At 59.7% G+C, this 18,248-nt stretch overlaps 2 protein-coding genes across 2 annotated transcripts; both read right to left on the bottom strand.

The window, feature by feature from the left end:
* Window positions 1-48: 48 nt before the first annotated feature.
* Window positions 49-6,474, bottom strand: FDPS (farnesyl diphosphate synthase). Its single transcript, XM_085524545.1, has 9 exons — window positions 6,317-6,474; window positions 4,371-4,505; window positions 4,203-4,283; window positions 3,247-3,369; window positions 2,990-3,078; window positions 2,773-2,845; window positions 2,596-2,673; window positions 2,377-2,511; window positions 49-1,764 (listed from the first exon to the last, which is right to left on the bottom strand). The coding sequence occupies exons 1-9, from the start codon at window positions 6,452-6,454 to the stop codon at window positions 1,564-1,566; spliced, it is 1,053 nt and encodes a 350-aa protein (XP_085380671.1). The 5' UTR covers window positions 6,455-6,474; the 3' UTR covers window positions 49-1,563.
* A 2,833-nt stretch (window positions 6,475-9,307) lies between these two features.
* On the bottom strand, window positions 9,308-18,234 carry HCN3 (hyperpolarization activated cyclic nucleotide gated potassium channel 3). Its single transcript, XM_015884642.3, has 8 exons — window positions 17,668-18,234; window positions 16,330-16,759; window positions 15,878-16,039; window positions 15,370-15,588; window positions 13,698-13,844; window positions 12,264-12,504; window positions 11,936-12,100; window positions 9,308-11,580 (listed from the first exon to the last, which is right to left on the bottom strand). The coding sequence occupies exons 1-8, from the start codon at window positions 18,054-18,056 to the stop codon at window positions 10,460-10,462; spliced, it is 2,874 nt and encodes a 957-aa protein (XP_015740128.2). The 5' UTR covers window positions 18,057-18,234; the 3' UTR covers window positions 9,308-10,459.
* Window positions 18,235-18,248: the final 14 nt, after the last annotated feature.

Below are 18,248 nucleotides of genomic sequence, written 5' to 3'. Positions count from 1 at the left end.
GGGAGAGATCCGCCCTCAGCGCCGCATCGTCTCGACCAGAAGAAGCAGCACGGCAATAAATTACGTTTATTGACACATGGCATCAAAATGAGGCACCCGAACCGTGATAACGGGACGAGGAAGCACCGGGAGGACCGGGGCTGCAAAGCCAACACAACCCAACCCAACCCCGGGGCTGCCAACCCAACCCAATTCAACCCAATGGGAGGAGGAAGGACTGGAGCTGCAAAGCCAACCCAACCCAAATCAACCCAACCCAACGGGAGGAGGAAGCACCGGGGGGACCGGGGCTGCAAAGCCATCCCAACCCAACCCAATGCAACTCAACCCAATCCAACGGGAGGAGGAAGGACCGGGGGACCGAGACTACATAGCCATCCCAACCCAACCCAACTCAACTTAACCCAATGGGAGGAAGAAGGACCAGAGCTGCAAAGCCAACCCAACTGAACCCAACCCAGTGCAACCCAACCCAACCCAATGGGAGGAAGAATCACTGGGGGGTCAGGGGCTGCAAAGCCAACCCAACTGAACCCAACCCAATGCAACCCAACCCAACTCAACCCAATCCAACTCAACTCAACCCAACGGGAGGAGGAAGGACTGAAGCTGCAAAGTCAACCCAACTCAACCCAACTCAACCCAGCCCAACCCAACGGGAGGAGGAAGCACCGGGGGGACCGGGGCTGTAAAGCCAACACAACCCAACCCAGTGCAACTCAACCCAATCCAACAGGAGGAGGAAGGACCGGGGGGACTGGGACTACATAGCCATCCCAACCCAACCCAACTCAACTCAACCCAATGGGAGGAGGAAGGACCGGAGCTGCAAAGCCAACCCAACTGAACCCAACCCAGTGCAACCCAACCCAACCCAATGGGAGGAGGAATCACCGGGGGGTCAGGGGCTGCAAAGCCAACCCAACCCAACCCAATGCAACCCAACCCAACTCAACCCAATCCAACTCAACTCAACCCAACGGGAGGAGGAAGGACTGAAGCTGTAAAGCCAACACAACCCAACCCAGTGCAACTCAACCCAATCCAACAGGAGGAGGAAGCACCGGGGGGACCGGGGCTGTAAAGCCAACACAACCCAACCCAGTGCAACTCAACCCAATCCAACAGGAGGAGGAAGGACTAGGGGGGACTGGGGCTACATAGTCATCCCAACCCAACCCAACTCAACCCAATGGGAGGAGGAAGGACCGGAGCTGCAAAGCCAACCCAACTCAACCCAATGCAACCCAACCCAACCCAACGGGAGGAGGAAGCACCGGGAGGACCGGGGCTGCAAAGCCAACCCAACTGAACCTAACCCAGTGCAACCCAACCCATCCCAACCCAACCCAATGAGAGGAGGAATCACCGGGGGGTCAGGGGCTGCAAAGCCAACCAACCCAACCCAATGCAACTCAACCCAATCCAACTCAACCCAACGGGAGGAGGAAGCACTGGGGGGACCGGGGCTGTAAAGCCAATTCAACTCAACCCAATGCAACCCAACCCATCCCAACCCAACCCAACGCGGAGCTCTGAGCCCCATTGCTGGCCCGACCCCGCTCATTTCTGGCGCTTATAGATCTTCCGTGCCAGGCCGAGGAAAATCTCCTTTGGGAGGCGGTTTGAGCGCTTGTCGATCAGCTCCTGCAGGCGCCGGTAGCTGCTCTCCTCGTACTGCTGGAACGCGGCCCTCATCCCCACGCTCTCATAGAGCTCCTTCACTTTTGCCACCTTCTCGGGCTCCTTACGGCCGTAGTTCTCCTGCAGGCACAGAGATGGAGGGGCTGCGTGGGGCTGCTGCAGCCCTGCGTGATGTAGGTGCAATAATGGCCAGCCCAGGTGGTTGTATGGACTGGGGGGAGATCCCTCTGCAGACATGGGGGTCTGCAGGGAGAAGGAGGTGATTGGCCCCCTCTATTCAGCTCATCAGGCTCCATTTGTGGTTCTGCAGCCAGGCCTGGGGCACACAGCATGGGAAGGATGTGGAGCTCATGGAGCAGGTCCAGAGGGGGGCACTGAGATGGTCAGAGGGATGAGGACCTCATTGTGGGCATCCAGTATTTGAGGGGAGCAAATAAACTGGAAGGGGAACGGCTGTTTGTGAGGGTGGGCTGCTATAGGGCAAGGGGGGGTGGTCTTAAACTAAGGGGAGGTTTAGGTTGGACCTTAAGATGTTGGTGATGCATTGGAACATGTTGCCCAAGGAGGCTGTGGATGCCCCATCCCTGCAGCCATTCAAGGCCAGGCTGGATGTGGCTCTGGGCAGCCTGGTGGTGACCCTGCACACAGCAGGGGGTTGGAATGGGATGAGCATTGGGGTCCCTTTCAACCCAGGCCATTCTATGTCTATTCTATTCTATGGGGTTGTTGTACCTCCAGGAGCTGCCGCTGCTCCGGCGTGACGCGCTGCAGGCATTGAACCACCAACCAGCTGCATTTGTTGTCCTGGATGTCGGTGCCCACCTTCCCCGTCAGCTCCGGGTCCCCAAAGCAATCCAGGTAATCATCCTGCACAGGGATGGGAAGGTCGGCCCCACAACTGCTGTGTGACAGAGGGGCAATATGGAATTGGGGGGGGGGGGGGGCTCCTACCTGGATCTGGAAGTATTCCCCCATCTCCAGCAAGATGGCTTTGGCATTCTCGTGTTCTTCTTTACTGTCAATCCCAGCCTTAAAACAGGGGGGGAGGAAGCAAAAAGCTTTTAGTATCTGTGTGTTTTTAATGCCTTGATGTTGTGTAGCAGCCCAGCCCCTTCCTGCAGGACTCACCATATACATGGCAGCAGCTACAGGTAGGTAGAAGGAATAGAAGGCCGTCTTGTATTTCACAATGGCTTTGTACCTATGGTGGGGTGTAAAAGGCTCTGAGTGCTGCTCAGCACAGCAGGGAGGGGGGCAGCATCTCCCTCTGTACACCCCCAGGTCCTGGCAGTGAATGAGGTTACAAGGGACAGTGATCAGAGCCGTCTCCCTTTGGTTTCTTTACCTCTCCTCAGTGAAGAGGCTCAAATCCACTTTGGAGATGGGAGCTGTGATGAGATCCAGCATCTGCCCCAGCTCCGTCTGGTAGCCGGTCTGAAGGAGGAGGATTTAAGGATGAAAACACTCAAAAACCTCCATTTCCAGCCCAATCTCAGCTCCTCCCACACGTGGAGGAAGGACCCCTGGGGGGGGGGGTTGGATGCTCATGGACTTGAGAAGCCAGAGATTAAAGCTGTGGGGGGGGTCCAGGGGGGGTCTCACCTGCAGGAAGAGCTCCAGTAAATGCACATAATACGGCTGCTGCCCGCAGTACTTCTTTAACATTCTATATACAGAGGACTCGAGGAGGAAGGCGTCGTTGATGGCATCCAAACCGATCCCCTCCTGCATGGGGGGGGGGCATGAAGTGGTCATAGTGCAGCCCACCCTGCAGCCCCCAACCCCAGGTAGAAGGCAGCCCCCAGCCCCAGATAGAGGGCAGCCCCCAACCCCAGGTAAAGAGCAGCCCCAAACCCCAGGTTGATGACAGCCCCCAACCCCAGGTAGAAGGCAGCCCCCAGCCCCAGGTTGATGACAGCCCCCAGCCCCAGATAGAGGGCAGCTCCCAACCCCAGATAAAGAGCAGTCCCCAGCCCCAGGTAGAGGGCAGCCCCCAACCCCAGGCTGATGGCAGCCCCTAACCCCAGGTAAAGAGCAGCCCCCAACCCCAGATAGAGGGCAGCCCCCAACCCCAGGTAGAGGGCAGCCCCCAGCCCCAGGTAAAGAGCAGTCCCCAGCCCCAGGTAAAGAGCAGCCCCCAACCCCAGATAGAAGGCAGCCCCCAACCCCAGATAGAGGGCAGCCCCCAGCCCCAGGTAGAGGGCAGCCCCCAGCCCCAGGTAGAGGGCAGCCCCCAACCCCAGATTGATGGTAGTCCCCAACCCCAGATTGATGGCAGCCCCCAACGCCAGGCTGATGGCAGCCCCTAACCCCAGGTAAAGAGCAGCCCCCAGCCCCAGGTAGAGGGCAGCCCCCAGCCCCAGGTAAAGAGCAGCCCCCAGCCCCAGGTAGAGGGCAGACCCCAACCCCAGATAGAGGGCAGCCCCCAACCCCAGATAGAGGGCAGCCCCCAACCTCAGACAGAAGGCAGCCCCTAACCCCAGGTTTATGGCAGCCCCTAACCCCAGGTTTATGGCAGCCCCCAGCCCCAGGTTGACGGCAGCCCCCATTGCTCCCACCTTCTTATACCAGCACAGCTGCCCCCGCCGCGTCAGGGACTGATCCATGATATCATCAGCCACCAAGAAGAAGGCCTGGAACTGAGAGAGGTGCATGAGGGGGGGGGGGGTCCACAGGGACCCCATTACAACCCCAACCTGCAGCGCAGCCCTCGGCTGAGCACTCACCAACTCAATGCACCAGCCCACGGCCATGGCACAGCGCAGGCTGTCAGCGTCATTCTGCCCCGACAGCTCCCGGAACGCGGCCACCACCGTCAGCCCACGGTTCAGCTTCCCACCAGGTACGTTGTACTGCAGCACCTGTAAAAGGGGGGGCAATACCTGCAGCTCCTGGTACCCAGCGATCCCAGTACCCACCATGTCCCACCGGTCCCAGTACCCACTGGTCCCAATACCTGCAGCTCCCAGGGCACAGCAGGCCCGGTACCCAGTGATCCCAGTACCCACCATGTCCCACTGGTACCAGTACCTACTGATCCCAATACCTATTGACTCCAACACCTACTGATCCCAATACCCATTGATCCCAATACCCATTGATCCCAATACCTATCGACCCCAATAACTATCGACCCCAATACCTATCGACCCCAATACCCATTGATCCCAATACCCATTGATCCCAATACCCATTGATCCCAATACCCATTGATCCCAATACCTATCGACCCCAATACCCATTGATCCCAATACCCATTGATCCCAATACCCATTGATCCCAATACCCATTGATCCCAATACCTATTGATCCCAATACCTATTGACCCCAATACCTATCAATTCCAATACCTATCGACCCCCCGGTCCCAATACCTATTGACCCCAATACCCCCCAGTCCCAATACCCACCATGTCCCACTGGTCCCAATACCTATTGACCCCAATACCTATTGACCCCAATACCTATCGATCCCAATACCTATCGACCCCAGTACCTATCGACCCCAGTACCTATCGACCCCAGTACCTATCGATCCCAACACCTATCGACCCCAATACCTATCGACCCCAATACCTATTGATCCCAATACCTATTGACCCCAATACCTATTGACCCCAATACCTATTGATCCCAATACCTATTGATCCCAATACCTATCGATCCCAATACCTATCGATCCCAATACCTATTGACCCCGATACCTATCGATCCCAATACCTATTGACCCCAATACCTATCGATCCCAATACCTATCGATCCCAATACCTATCGATCCCAATACCTATCGATCCCAACACCTACTGACCCCAACACCTATTGACCCCAACACCTATTGACCCCAACACCTATTGACCCCAACACCCCCTGTTCCCAATACCTATTGATCCCAATACCCATTGATCCCAATACCCATTGACCCCAGTACCTACTGACCCCAATACCTACTGATCCCAATACCCATTGATCCCAATACCCATTGATCCCAATACCTATTGATCCCAGTACCTATTGACCCCAATACCCATTGATCCCAATACCTATCGACCCCAATACCTATCGACCCCAATACCTATCGACCCCAACACCTATTGACCCCAACACCTATTGATCCCAACACCTATTGACCCCAATATTGACCCCAATACCCATTGACCCCAACACCTATTGACCCCAACACCTATTGACCCCAATATTGACCCCAATACCCATTGACCCCAACACCTATTGACCCCAACACCTATTGATCCCAATACCTACTGACCCCAACACCTATTGACCCCAACACCTATTGACCCCAACACCTATTGACCCCAACACCTATTGACCCCAATACTTATCGATCCTAATACCTATTGATCCCAATACCTATTGATCCCAATACCCATTGATCCCAGTACCTATTGACCCCAGTACCTATTGATCCCAATACCCCCCGGTCCCAATACCTATCGACCCCAATACCTATTGATCCCAATACCTATTGACCCCAATACCTATTGACCCCAATACCTATCGACCCCAATACCCCCCATTCCCAATACCTATTGATCCCAATACCTATCGACCCCAACACCTATTGACCCCAATACCTATCGACCCCAATACCTATTGACCCCAACACCTATCGGTCCCAATACCCCCCATGTCCCACTGATCCCGTATCTCTCACCTCCTTCAGCCGCCCCACTGCATCTCCCACGTCCCGGTCCCGTATCTCCTCCTCGGTCAGATCCCTCACAACCTGTGGGAAGAACCCCACAAACTCCTCCCGTTCCTTCTGGGCCCGGTTCGCCCCATTCACGCTCATAATGGTCCCGATTCCGTCCCGCTCCGGTTCCGTCTCAGCGCCGCTTTATCACCCCGCGACCTTCCCGTTCTCCCCGCCCTGCGCCGCGCGGTGCACTCTGGGAATCGTAGTTCACAACCCGAATCGCCGCCATGAGGAAACGCCCCCTCCGGACCACAACTCCCAGCGTGCTCCGCGCGCGTAGAGGAGGCGGTGCCAGGGAGCACATGGTGCTTGCTCTGATTGGACAGCTCGATCGTATGAGGATGGGCCCAAGGAAGCTGAGCCAATAGGAAAGAGGAGAGGGCGGGAGCGTGGCTTGTGATTGGTGGAGAGAGCGAATGGAGCGAGGGCTCGGCCTGGGAGCGGGGGCGGGTGGGGGACGGCCAAAGCTCCAACCATCCCATCCCATCCCATCCCATCCCATCCCATCCCATCCCATCCCATCCCATCCCATCCCATCCCATCCCATCCCATCCCATCCCATAATATCCCATCCATCCCATCCCATCCCATCCCATCCCATCCCATCCCATCCCATCCCATCCCATCCATCCCATCCCATCCCATCCCATAATATCCCATCCCATCCATCCCATCCCATCCCATCCCATCCCATCCCATCCCATAATATCCCATCCCATCCATCCCATCCCATCCCATCCCATCCCATCCCATCCCATCCCATCCCATAATATCCCATCCCATCCCATCCCATCCCATCCCATCCCATCCCATCCATCCCATCCCATCCCATCCCATCCCACCCCATCCCATCCCATTCCCTCCCTTCCCATCCCTGTCCCCCCCCATCCCCTCCCCTCTACCCCATCCCCACCTCCCCCCGCTCCATACCCTCCCCCATCCCCTCCCCTCCACCCCCCTTTCCATCCCCACCCTCCGTCCCCCCCCTCTATCCTCCCCCATCCCCCCCTATATCCCTTCCCCATCCTCCTCCCCTCCACCCCCCTCCTTCATCCCCTCCATCACCCCCCCATCCCCCCACTCTACCCCATCCCCTCCCCTCCAACCCCCCCCTCCACCCCCCCTTTCCATCCCCCTCCATCCCCCCCTCCATCCCCTCCACTTCCACCCCCCCTCCTTCCCCCACCTCTATCCCCCCCCTCCACCCCCCCCTTCATCCCATCCCCTCCATCCCCCATTCCCCCCTCCCATCCTCTCCCCCTCTACCCTCCCCTCCATCCCCCCCCTCCATCCCCCCCTCCATCCCCTCCACTTCCACCCCCCCCCTCCTTCCCCCCCCTCTATCCCCTCCATCCCCCTCCCTTCTTTCCCCCCCTTCCATTCTCCCCCCCTTCCATTCCCCCCCCCCATCCCCTACCCCCCATCCCCCCCCCTCGGGTTAATAACAAGGAGAAGGGGAAAATTAATTCAGATTAAACACATTAATCCCCGGAGCCCAAATGACGGGGGGGGGGTGGGGGGGGCTCTGCTGCTCCGCTCCTTCCCGTGGCTGTTAGGACGGATCCCCCCCCTCCTTTCCCCCCCCCCCCGGGGGTCCCTATGGGTTCCGTGCTGGGACCCTCAGGGATTCATTGCCCCCCCCCCCCCCCTTCTCTATCCGCATTGAAGGAGACCCCGCAAACCCGGCTCCGATTCTCCTTTTATTACGGAACCCCCCATTTCTGTCCAACCGCCGACAACAACAACAGCGACAAAAAAAAAAGGAATAATTAATTAATAATAATAATTAATTAATAATAAAAAAAACAACCCCCAAAACGAACCGAACGAACCCTCTGCGATATGAAAACTACAAGCTCTGTACAGCGACTGCCGCCAGCCCCGCCGGGGGGGGGGGGGGAGGAGAAGGGGGGTGGTCTTTGGTGATGGCACAAGGGTGGTCCTCATCTACCCCCCCCCCCTTATACTCCATACAACCCCATAGGGTCACGGGTCCCTCTTCCCCCCCGCCCTTATACTCCATACAACCCCATAGGGCCGCGGTCCGCCTTCCCCCCCTCTTATACTCCAAACAACCCCATAGGGTCGCCATCCCCCTTTCCCCCCCCCTTTACTCCATACAACCCCATAGGGTCGCAGTCCCCTTTCCCCCCCCCCCGCTTATACTCCAAACAACCCCATAGGGTCGCTGTCCCCCTTTCCCCCCCCCCCTTTACTCCAAACACCCCCATAGGGTCACGGGTCCTCCTTCCCCCCCCTTATACTCCAAACACCCCCATAGGGTCGCGGTCCGCCTTCTCCCCCCCTTATACTCCATACACCCCTATAGGGTCACGGGTCCCTCTTCCCCCCCGCCCTTATACTCCATACAACCCCATAGGGCCGCGGTCCGCCTTCCCCCCCTCTTATACTCCAAACAACCCCATAGGGTCGCCGTCCCCCTTTCCTCCCCCCGTTTACTCCATACAACCCCATAGGGTCGCAGTCCCCTTTTCCCCCCCTTACTCCAAACACCCCCATAGGGTCGCTGTCCCCCTTTACTCCCCCGTTATACTCCAAACAACCCCATAGGGCCACGGGTCCCCCTTCCCCCCCGCCCTTATACTCCAAACAACCCCATAGGGTCGCCGTCCCCCCTTTCCCCCCTTTATACTCCAAACAACCCCATAGGTTCGCCGTCCCCCTTCACCCCCTCCCCCCCCCCCTTTACTCCAAACACCCCCATAGGGTCGCCGTCCCCCTTTACCCCCCACTTATACTCCAAACACCCCCATAGGGTCGCCGTCCCCCTTTACCCCCCACTTATACTCCAAACACCCCCATAGGGTCGCCGTCCCCCCTTCCCCCCCCCTTATACTCCAAACAACCCCATAGGGTCGCCGTCCCCCCTTCCCCCCCCCTTATACTCCATACAACCCCATAGGGTCGCCGTCCCCCTTTCCCCCCCCCTTAAACTCCAAACACCCCCATAGGGTCGCTGTCCCCCCCCATGTTTGGGGCTGCCGTCTCCTTTGGCCGCACTGTGGGGCGGTGGTCGCGTTCGGTGCCGTCCTGAGCAGCGCTGAGGGGGGGGAACCCTACGAGGCCCCCACTATATCACAGCGCAGACCCCTACCCGAGGGGCTGCCGCTGGGATGGGGGGGTGGGGTTGGATGGGATTTGGGGAGGGGGGGGGTTTAAGTCCGTGAAAAAAAGGCAGTGTTGGACGCCCCCTCCGACCGGCTCCCGAACCGGACCTGGGGGTGGGGGGGGGGGCGGGAGGGTTTCGCTTTGGAGGAGGATAAACGCGACCCCCACCCGCTGAATGGGGCCGATGAACAGCAGCCGAACCCCGGAGCGCATTAAAAGCCGCGGATCCTGCAGCGGAAAGCAACGCGGGGTGGGGGGGTCCGGGGGGGGGACACACAACTGTAACCGGGGCTGTTAAACACGGCGGAGCCCAAAGCGACGACGAAGCGGAGCTGAGCAGCTCGGCGGAACCACGGGTCACACTCACACGCTGTTGGCTCGGGGGGGGGGCGGTTCGGGTTTGGGGTTCGGTTCGTCCCGTTGCATCCCCGGCCCCAAAGAACGGAGGAGCGGCACCGGGGGGAGCCGCCCACCCCCGGTTCGGCGCTGCGCTGCTCCGGGACTGCGGGCTTCATTCAGTCCCGGTGTATTCGCGAGGTGGGGGGGGGGTCCCGGGGGGTCCCGGCCCTTCCTGGCCCTGGGGGGGGTCCCGGCCCTTCCTGGCCCTGCCTGGCCCCAGGCGCTGCTTCTTGCCCCCCCGGCCGGTGGGTTCCGACCCCCCCCCTGCCCTCAGCCCCTCCCGGACGAAGCGCCGGGCAGCTCAATGGGGCCGGATCCGGCATCACCGGGTGCAGGGGGACACAACGAGGGTCCCGGTTCTGAACTGCGGGCAGCTGGGAACCAGGGAAGGGTTTGGGGTGAGGGCTGCGCCTGCAGGAGGGCGAACCTCGAGGGTCCCAAAGGAGACCCCCCCCCCCCATCCTCAGAGCCCCAAACCCACCGCTGCCCCTGAGCCCCCCCCCGCCCCGTTCACCTCGCCGCCCCCTCCGGGTCTCGGCCGGGCTCTCCGTTCCTACGGACGCAGCCGTGGGTTCACATGTTGGACGGCAGTTTGGGTTTCCCCGTTTCCACGTCGGGGCTGAAGGCCACGGAGCCCTTACGGGAAGGAGCCGCCACCGGGCGGGGAGCCGACACCGGGGACTGAGGGCTGGGAGCTGCGGGACGGTTCGGTTGGGTCGGGGGTCCCGAAGGCTGCGGGTGTGGGACCCCCGGAGCCGGTTTAGAGATGAGTCCGGAGACCGAAGGGGAGGATCTACGGGCCAGGTTCCCCGCTGATTTCCTGCCCTGCTGCAAAGAGCCGCTGCCGTCCGCTTGTTGGGCCACTTTGTTGGGTAGGGAGGGTTGAGAAGCCGACAGGAGGCGGACGTCCGGCGTGAGCCGCCCCACGGGCAGCCCGTGGATGCTCCGGTGCTTCACCAACTGCTGAGGCTGCATCAGGAGCGAGATGTGGGAGCCGGTGGCTCTGGATAGACTGTAATGGAGAGTCCTCCCCACCGGCGGCTCCGAGCTGGGGGACGGGGCACCCGCCGCCTGTTGCAGCAGGGAGGTGGATACCGAAGCGCCACGGGACTTGGAGAGCTGGGGTTGGGGTCCCACCGCCGCTACCGGGGGCTGCTTGGCCGTTATCTCCCCCTTCTGCCCCACTCTTGGGGGACCCTGAGCCCCGAGGCTCGGCCGCTGGGCTCCGCTTTCCACGGGCACCTGGGACTGGAGCATGGGCGAAGACGGCGAAGCGGCGGCTGGGGTCTGCAGGTGGGATGGAGCCCCCGAGGGGGAGCTGACGGAGGAAGGACGGGAGCCCCCCAGGCTGGGCTGGGAGCGACGGACCGGTTTGGTCAGCAGGGCGGCATCGGGGGACAGGGGGCTGGAGATGGAGGAGGGGGGCAGGAAGATGTGAGCCTGCAGGCTGTGCTGGTGTGTCAGCGCAATGGCCACGTTGGTTGTGGCTGCCGCCGTTTGCAACGGAGCGTGAACCAAAGGCTCCCAAATCACCGGTTTTCCACTCAATTCCCGGCCCAGCGTCATCTGCTGCAGCTCCTGGATGTTGTGGGCCACGTCCTGGTCGTGCTTCACGATCTGCTGGATCATCTCGGTGTTGATGGGCCCCGCGCTGTGCTCGGCGCGTTTGCGGAGCAGGATGGAGTTCTTCTTGCCTGGGTGAGAGGGGTCAGTGAGCACAGAGCACTGCTAATGGGGGGGTGGTAGAGGGGAGGGACTATGAGTCTGCACTGAGTTTAGGGGTCGAGGCTTTGGGGGGGTCCTGGCTTCAGCACGGAGGAGCAAAGCCCTGATCCCAAAGGGTCCCAGCTGCATTTTGGGGCTGTGGTCCCATTTGTCCTCAGTAGGGGGATGAGGACGGGCAGCGGGATGATACCAACCAGCACAAACGTGAATGGGGAGGGCAGGAGAACCAGCCCGGCCCATCAGCACCACCCAGATCCAACCCAACAGCAAAGCACATCCCTACGGGTGGGCTCCAGCCCTGTGCCCCCCTCCTCATCTCCTCACCGATACGATCCAGGCGGTCCATGGCCACGGTCTCGAAGGCTCTGCGCATCATGGGGTATTCCTCCAGCACCTCGTTGAAGTTGTCCACGGACAAGGAGTAGAGGCGGCAGTAGGTGTCGGCTCGGACGCTGGCCGTCCGCCTGCCCCGAGTCAGCAGGCAGATCTCTGCATAGAGAGATGGGGGTTAAGGGGGATGTGGGGCTCAGCACCGTCCCAGCAGCCCCCTCCTCACCCCCCTCTGTTCCCCATGCACTGCTCAGAGCAGGAGCAGCCCCATCCATGGGCTCCATAATACCTCCCCCTTCCCTCTGCCCCCACATCCCCTCACCCCCAAAGTAGGAGCCGTCGGACAGCTTGGTCTCCTTGTTGCCCTTGGTGAGGATGCTGACCACCCCGTGCTGGATGAAATACATCTTTTTGCCCACGGTGCCTTCGCGGATGATGAAATCCCCGGGTTGGAAGACCTCGAAACGTAGCTTGGTTAACATGGCGGTCACAAAGTTGGGGTCGGCGTTGGCAAATAGAGGCATGTTGGCCACCAGGTTGCGGCAGTTGAAGTTAATGATCTCCTGCAGGGTGAGGAGCAGCTCAGAAGGGGACGCAAGTCAACAGGGGACACAGCCCAGCCCAGCACCCCCCATGGCCGACCCAGTACTGATAGCACAGCCCTCCATCCCTCCATCCCCCATGGCCAACCCAGCACTGATAGCACAGCCCTCCATCCCTCCCACCCCCATGGCCAACCCAGCATTGATAGCACAGCCCTCCATCCCTCCATCCCCCATGGCCAACCCAGTATTGATGGCACAGCCCTCCATCCCTCCATCCCCCATGGCCGACCCAGTACTGATAGCACAGCCCTCCATCCCTCCATCCCCCATGGCCGACCCAGTACTGATAGCACAGCCCTCCATCCCTCCATCCCCCATGGCCAACCCAGTACTGATAGCACAGCCCTCCATCCCTCCATCCCCCATGGCCAACCCAGCATTGATAGCACAGCCCTCCATCCCTCCATCCCCCATGGCCAACCCAGTATTGATGGCACAGCCCTCCATCCCTCCATCCCCCATGGCCAACCCAGCATTGATAGCACAGCCCTCCATCCCTCCCACCCCCCATGGCCAACCCAGCATTGATAGCACAGCCCTCCATCCCTCCCACCCCCCATGGCCAACCCAGCATTGATAGCACAGCCCTCCATCCCTCCATCCCCCATGGCCAACCCAGCATTGATAGCACAGCCCTCCATCCCTCCCACCCCCATGGCCAACCCAGCATTGATAGCACAGCCCTCCATCCCTCCCTCCCCTGTGGCCAACCCAGCATTGATAGCACAGCCCTCCATCCCTCCATCTCCCATGGCCAACCCAGCATTGATAGCACAGCCCTCCATCCCTCCATCCCCCATGGCCAACCCAGCATTGATAGCACAGCCCTCCATCCCTCCCACCCCCATGGCCAACCCAGCATTGATAGCACAGCCCTCCATCCCTCCCACCCCCATGGCCAACCCAGCATTGATAGCACAGCCCTCCATCCCTCCCACCCCCATGGCCAACCCAGCATTGATAGCACAGCCCTCCATCCCTCCATCCCCCATGGCCAACCCAGCATTGATAGCACAGCCCTCCATCCCTCCATCCCCCATGGCCAACCCAGCATTGATGGCACAGCCCTCCCACCCTCCCACCCCCATGGCCAACCCAGCATTGATAGCACAGCCCTCCCACCCTCCCTCCCCCCATTTCCGACCCCACACCTCTTTGAGCGGCTCGCTGAGCTCCCCCAGGATGTTCTCCTCGTCGAACATCTTGCCTTGGTAGCGATGCTCATAGTACTCGTGGATGCGCTGCCGAGTGTCCCCCGGCAGCTTGTGGAAGGACATGTACTGCTCCACCTGCTTGTACTGCGGGGACAGCACGGAGACACGTTGGGATGTGATGGGATGAGGGTTGACTGAGGGGGGTCAGGAGATGCCCACCCCAATGGACACCCCAGGGTCCACTCAGACCCCAGGATGGAGGGCAGGATGGGAGACATACAACGCTGGGGTGAACTCAGCACCACCAATGGGTCAACCCAACCCAACTGGATCAATCCAACCCAACTGGATCAACCCAACCCAACTGAGTCAACCCAACCCAACTGGATCAACCCAACCCAACTAGATCAACCCAACCCAACTGAGTCAACCCAACCCAACTGGATCAACCCAACCCAAATGGATCAACCCAACCCAACTGGATCAATCCAACCCAACTGGATCAACTCAACCCAACTGAGTCAACCCAACCCAAATGGATCAACTCAACCCAACTGAGTCAACCCAACCCATCTAGATCAACCCAACCCAACTAGATCAATACAACCCAACTAGATCAACCCAACCCAACTGGATCAACTCAACCCAACTGGATCAACCCAACCCAACTGGATCAACTCAACCCAACTGAGTCAACCCAACCCATCTAGATCAACCCAACCCAACTAGATCAATACAACCCAACTAGATCAACCCAACCCAACTGGATCAACTCAACCCAACTGGGTCAACCCAACCCAACTGGATCAACCCAACCCAACTGGATCAACCCAACCCAACTGCGTCAACCCAACCCAACTGAGTCAACCCAACCCAACTGGATCAACCCAACCCAACTGCGTCAACCCAACCCAACTGGATCAACCCAACCCAACTGGATCAACCCAACCCAACTGCGTCAACCCAACCCAACTGGATCAACCCAACCCAACTGGATCAACCCAACCCAACTGGATCAACTCAACCCAACTGGGTCAACCCAACCCAACTGGATCATCCCAACCCAACTGGGTCAACCCAACCCAACTGGATCAACCCAACCCAACTGGATTAACTCAACTCAACTGAGTCAACCCAACCCAACTGGGTCAACCCAGTCCAACTAGATCAACCCAACCCAACTGGATTAACCCAACCCAACTGGATCAACCCAACCCAACTGGATCAACCCAACCCAACTGAGTCAACCCAACCCAACTGGATCAACCCAACCCAAATGGATCAACCCAACCCAACTGGATCAACCCAACCCAACTGAGTCAACCCAACCCAACTGGATCAACCCAACCCAACTGGATTAAATCAACCCAACTGGATCAACCCAACCCAACTAGATCAACCCAACCCAACTGGATCAACCCAACCCAACTGAGTCAACCCAACCCAACTGGGTCAACCCAACCCAACTGGATTAACCCAACCCAACTGGATCAACTCAACCCAACTGCATCAACCCAACCCAACTGGATCAACCCAACCCAACTGGAAGCCCATCCTACCACCAAGCGCACCCCAACCTGCACGATGGGGACTTGCCCCCCACTGAGACAAAGCAGACCCCCCAGTGATGGGGGGCACAGCCCCACACTCCCCTCACCCCCCTGCTGACCTTCTCCTGGTACTGACGGCGGGATGAATCCAGTGACTGGATGAGGGCGGTGGCGTGGCCGATGAACATGGCATAGCAGGTGGCCCCCACGATCATGCTCAGCATGGTCAGCCAGACATCGGTCATCCCCTCGGGCGCCTGCTGGCCGTAGCCGATGCACAGCATGTGGCTCATGGCCTTGAACAGGGCATGAGAGTATTGCTTCCCCCACGAGTCGTTCTGCAAGGAGAGGCAGCAGATGGAAGGAGCTGAGACCCCCCAGCCCCCCAGTGCCCCTCCTTAGAGCCAGGACCCCCCAAGCACCCATGGCAACAAAATCCTATGATGCAACCAGGACCCAAGGGTGCAGCTCTACACTTGGAAGGACTTTAGAACAGGATCTGGGGGGTTCTCAGACATGGAATTCCTTTGCTCCAGCATCAGCCAAGGAATGGGAATGAAGGAATGGCCCCATTGCTGCCATGGGGGTCCGGGCAGCTCCAGCCCTTGGGATGCATTGGGGACTCACCACCATGTGGTTAATGGAGACCCAGCAATCCTCAGGGAAATCCTGCAGCATCGGCACAAGGAATTGCAGGCATCCATCCCAATGGCACAACAGCAGCATCATGCCAATGAGGTTGAAGATCCTCACCACGGCGCTGGCCAGGTCGTACGTCATATGGAAGATCTGGGGAGGGGGAAGGAGAGGTGATGCCTCCATCCCCCTCTGCACCCCATAACCAGCCACAGCAGGACCCTATAGAAGGGTCTGAGACCCCCCACCCTGGGTGGGTGGATGGGGAATATCTATGGAAGATCTATGGAAGATCTATGGAAGATCTATGGAAGATCTGGGCAGGGGGAAGGAGAGGTGATGCCTCCATCCCCCTCTACACCCCAGGGATCCCCTAAGCCACACCAGGACCCTAAAGAAGGGTCTGAGAACCCCCCCCCGGATGGGTGGATGGGGGTTCCCACCTCCTCCCATTGGTGGATATAGCGGATGAGACGTGAGAGCCGCAGCAGGCGCAGCAGGCTGAGGATCTTAGTGAAGCGGACGATGCGAAGAGCACGGGCTGTTTTATAGACATCAGAGTCCACTTGAGTCTCCAGATCGACGACGAGGAAGATGTAATCGACTGGGATGGAGGAGATAAAGTCGACCAGGAACCAACTCTTCAGGTATTTCATCTTAATGGTGCGGGGATCCAGGATGATCTCGGTGTTATCCTCCACCACGATGCCGGTTCTGAAGTTGAGGACGAGGTCGGCCAAGAAGAAAGTGTCCGAAAGGACGTTGAAAACGATCCAGGGGGGGGTGTTCTCGTCCTTGAAGAAGGTGATGCCCACGGGCAGGATGATCAGGTTGCCCACCATCAGCAGCAGCATGATGAGGTCCCAGTAAAACCTGTGGGGGATCAAAGTTGGAGCCATAAAAATGAGAGCTCGGGGCTTAGAGGGGTTTAGATGGAGCCCGGCTGGTGGTGGTAGGAGGGCACGAGAGGTGGGGGGGGGGTAGAACAGGGACTCGAATTGGATGGGGGGGGGTCTGCAGAGACCCCGAGCAGCCTGAAGTCTGAGCCTGGATGTTGTATGGCTAAAAGGACCCCAAAGGGATGCCCGTGTTAAGGACTGTGGGGATCCCGCATCCTTTGCAGTGGGGCGGGGACGGGGGGGGGAGGAGAAGTCGCAGCATCACGGGGGTCCCTGCTGCCCCCCCCCCCCATTAAAGCCCCCCATTGAAGGGGCTGGGGGTCCCTTGGGGTCCATGGGTGGATCGCTGGGGGGGGGGAAGAAATCGCATGTCCCCCCCCCCCGCCTATGCCGGGAGCTCCTGACTCAGATTTCGGCTTAAGCTTCTTTAGGGCAGATCCCGTCCTTCGCCCGGTGTCATAACGGACACGGCTCGGTCCGCACGGCCCCGTTTCTCCCGGTAATGTGATCAACCGCGGTGTAATCCCGGCGGCCGCCCTCCGAGCTCCGGGTCACCTTCAGCTTTAGGGATCGTCAACTTTAGGGCCGTTAAATGGGGCCGGGAGGCCTCGCAGCCCCTCCGTGACGTAGGGAACCGGACCCCGGGCCTCTACAGGTGTCAGGGCACCGGACCGGGCCGGTAACATTGCCGGTACCGGTGTGGGGATGGGGTAGAGCGGATGGAGACCCGGCACTTGTTGCCCCGGTGAGGCGGAGCAACAGCACATTCAGCACCATGGACAGCGCTACCGCCTTCAGCACCATGGACAGCGGCGGTGGTAACGGGAACCGGGATCGGGACACGGCGGTACCGGGGGGGGGGGAACGGATCCCGGGTCCCACCTGAAGTCGCTGTACGGGTGGATGATCCACGAACCGGCCGATTTCACCCGTTGCCGTTCGATCTCAACGGCCCGGTGGCTACCGAACATACGCAGGGAGAACTTGTTCACGGCGGGTTGAAGCATGGCCCCGAGCTGCCGTTGAACGAACGTGCCCGTTCCCGTTCCCGTTCCGGTTCCCGTTCCCGTTCCGGTTCCAGTTCCCGTTCCCGTTACGGTTCCGGTTCCCGTTCCTGCCGCCGTTTCACCCTCCGCCACAATCTGCTCCACCGGAGAGGCCTCATCTTGAGCCCCCGCTGCCGTCCCCGTTCCGCCTCGCCCCGCCGCCTCCCCATCCATCACCGGCGGCTTCTCCCGGTGCTCGGTGCTCCGGCCCGGTACCGGGTCCATCCTTCCACCGAGCTTCACGTTTCCTTCAAAGGTCCTTTCCCAGCCGCCCTGCTCGCCGTCACGTCGTACATGCCCGGTACCCGGTGGTTCGGTAACCGGCTGCGTTCTATCGCCGTGTCCTCGGTTCCGAACCGGCGGCGGGCGGGGCGGGGCCGTGGGCCGGGATGTGGGCGGGGCGTCGCGTACGTACGT

This window comes from Coturnix japonica, chromosome 27 (assembly GCF_054131305.1).
Source record: "Coturnix japonica strain WE chromosome 27, WE-NBRP24, whole genome shotgun sequence".
NCBI lineage: Eukaryota > Metazoa > Chordata > Aves > Galliformes > Phasianidae > Coturnix > Coturnix japonica.
Note: the sequence above shows the minus strand (reverse complement) of the source record. Positions and strands in the feature narration are given on the sequence as shown.